This window comes from Mus pahari, chromosome 8, assembly GCF_900095145.1.
Source record: "Mus pahari chromosome 8, PAHARI_EIJ_v1.1, whole genome shotgun sequence".
Lineage (NCBI taxonomy): Eukaryota > Metazoa > Chordata > Mammalia > Rodentia > Muridae > Mus > Mus pahari.
This window is the reverse complement of record NC_034597.1, coordinates 58665180-58667969: the sequence shown is the minus strand read 5'-3', so window position 1 is coordinate 58667969 and position 2790 is coordinate 58665180. Positions and strand designations below refer to the sequence as shown.

Below are 2790 nucleotides of genomic sequence, written 5' to 3'. Positions count from 1 at the left end.
AACCGCGCCCAAGACCGACGCTGAGCTGCGCCAATCAACGCGCGGCACCGGCCAGCATTTAGCCAACCAGGGTTCGACTGAGGGGTGGGCTCAGAGTAACACTAGACGGCGGTGGAAGGAAAGAGAGGCTGAAGGCTGGTTGACGGAAAGGAGTTTCAACGAATCAGAGCAGAACCTACTGGCCGCTCTAAGCGTTACTGAGCAGGCGCACGTTGGAGTGTAGGAGTGCTTATTTGCATAAAGCGACTGAGTCTAAGGAAGAGGCGGGACGCCGAAGTCCCATAGACCAGTCAGCTCCTCGCTAGGCTTTTGCCCCTCCCACTGCACCCACCCACCGAGGTAACGGTTGGTGTCAGGATTGGCTAATCGGGTAAACTAGCCATCCGGCGGTTCTGTCACGATTGGTCTAGTGATTCATTTTCGAAGTTTCCAGCAGCCAATCCAAGGTTTGAGGCGGAATTGGTTGGTAACCCAAGTGTTGCTCCGCGGCGCTCACTGGTAGTCCTCCGGACATCTATTTGCCGCGGTTCTGTCTCGCCAGGGTCATTTAGGGGTGGACGTGGTTCTCCCGGGATCCACGGAGGTCTCTCTGCCCGGCCCGAAAACACGAGGGTGAGGCCTGGAGGGAGCGGGACTCACGCCACACGTGGTCCGTGGGTCGCGGATATCCCTCCGCGGGGGCGTGGCCGCGGTTTGAATTTGCTGGCGGGCAAGTGAAGCTTGACCGCTTCTCCCGGACGAGGTGTGTCCCGGTGTGCAGTGGCCAGCAGGAGGCCAGCCCGGCTTTCTTCTCCGGCTTCTGGTGCTCTCTGACACGGAGCCTCCGCGACGCTTGTCCGTAGTCGTCTGAGGGAACGCGCGGGGCCTGGGCGGGAGAGGTAGGCCTGCCATCCGGCCGGGGTTCAGGGATGCAAAGCCCCGATAAATCAGTTCGGTCCGCTTTGTTTAGTCAATAGTACCTCCCGCCGTTTCTTTAATCAGAACGCCCCAGCCTGTGGTTCCTGATTGCCTTAGAGTTCTGTCACATTGTTTTTGGCTTACAGTGAGGTTATTTTTCAAATTTTTATTCTCTGACTTTCTCATCTTCCAGATGGATACGAGTTCACACGGCAAGCCTCTCTCTGAATCCAAGGAGTGTGTCCTTAATAATTCTGGTATGTGGTGACCTGTTGCCCTCGTTAGATGGAAGGTTTGAGTGTTTTGATGTATTGCTTAACCCCCCACAACGTGCTGTCCGTTTTCAGAAAATGACGTTTTTATCTTGGGAACCGGACCGTTTGTGACCCCTCAGAAGCATGTAGCAGATGTGACTCCTAATCTTTGCACGCCCGATACCTTTAAGTCACCTTTGGACTTCTCCACAGTAACCGTAGAGCAGCTGGGAATTACACCTGAAAGCTTTGTTAAGACCTCTTCCGGTAAGAGAAGTTCTTGTATTGCGTAGTTTTTCAAATTTAACAGTAACTGTAGTAGGCCCCAATTATACATGCTTGTGTACTGCCTGACTCTCTTTCTGTGTGTATTTATACTGACCCTGCAGAACTTGCTTGTTCAGCACAGCTTAGCAAATATAGCAGTGTTTCTGAACCAGTTGTGCTTTGTGCGTGCCCTAGAAAACTGTGTGTATGAAAATCAGAGGACGTTGAAAAGTAGTTGGGAACTGGTAAAAGTGACAAGGCCGTGTGCCTCATTCAAAAATCCCAAACAGAAAATTGACCCAGATGATGATTTTCTTCATCCTCAGGAATGAAATTCCCAATGGAGAAGTGAATGTAGGGATAGAGTTGTTTGAGTTATAGAATAGCAATTATAAAGAAGGATAATGAGACTGGGAGCCAATCACACCATACTGTGTAAGGCATGAGTTAGGCGAAGCAGCCAGAGTGGCACTCATTCTCTATCGCTCAGAATTATCACATAAAAGACTAGATCCATTTTTGTGTGCTTAGGTGTGTGTGCAAAATTCAGGATGGTATGCTGAACGTGGAGAAGTAGCTTATTCCAGAGTAGAAGAATTTGGAAAATAGGAGCAGGGTATAGACTCGTCTCACCAGCCCTAATCCACATGGGGGCTCTGTTCCAAGGGCCACAGTAAGTTTTTAGGACTGAAGCTATGAATATATAAAATAGCCACCGTAAGAGATGTGACCTGCTCATCTGTGGACTGGCTCTCAGAAGCACACCCTAGCCGAGATGCCCTCAAGCTAGAAGCGTTTAGAATCAAGCATAACCATTACCAGCTATTCTCTCTCTACTTCGATACCTTATGGGCCCTGACAGGAAGCACTTCTCAGCTTAGCTGAATTGCTAGCCTCACTGCTCTTGAGGCCAAAGTAAAATAATGTTTTCATGAACAGTCATTGTCACAAACTGACTATCCCACAGTCCAGATCATCAGGGAGAGTGACCTTATATGTGTAGCATGAAGTAAGTACTTCACTCAGAGGACGATTCATGCCCTGGGCTGGATGTTGTTAGACAGTGGCTGTGTGCTGCTTGCAATGGTACGCTTTCAGTTTGGAAATCGCTTTAAACTGCTCCCTTGTGATAGTTTCAGAGCTTGGATGGCTACAGTAAGCAAAGCCCCAGTGTACTGTAGTTTCAACTGTGCATGGTTGTAGCTATAAACAAGGAGAGATTCTTAACTTTAAGCTGTTACCTCTGCCCTCTCTGTATTGGGGATATGGGGCACAAATGAAAATGAAATAACTGCTTGTGTCCTTCTGTGTGCCAAGTGCTGATCTAGAAACATGAATCGGGGTTCAAGTGGTGGTCTGTCCAGATGTTTAT

The 2790-nt window shown here is 49.2% G+C and overlaps 1 protein-coding gene across 1 annotated transcript in view; it reads left to right on the top strand.

Moving 5' to 3' along the window:
• The first annotated feature begins 1090 nt into the window (after positions 1–1090).
• The window catches only part of Cdca2 (cell division cycle associated 2), a 39724-nt gene continuing 38024 nt past the window's right edge, over positions 1091–2790 (top strand). Inside the window, exons 1-2 of the mRNA XM_021203624.1 lie at positions 1091–1154; positions 1245–1418. Of these exons, the coding sequence (XP_021059283.1) occupies positions 1091–1154; positions 1245–1418 (238 nt within the window). The remainder of the gene's footprint in view (positions 1155–1244; positions 1419–2790) is intronic.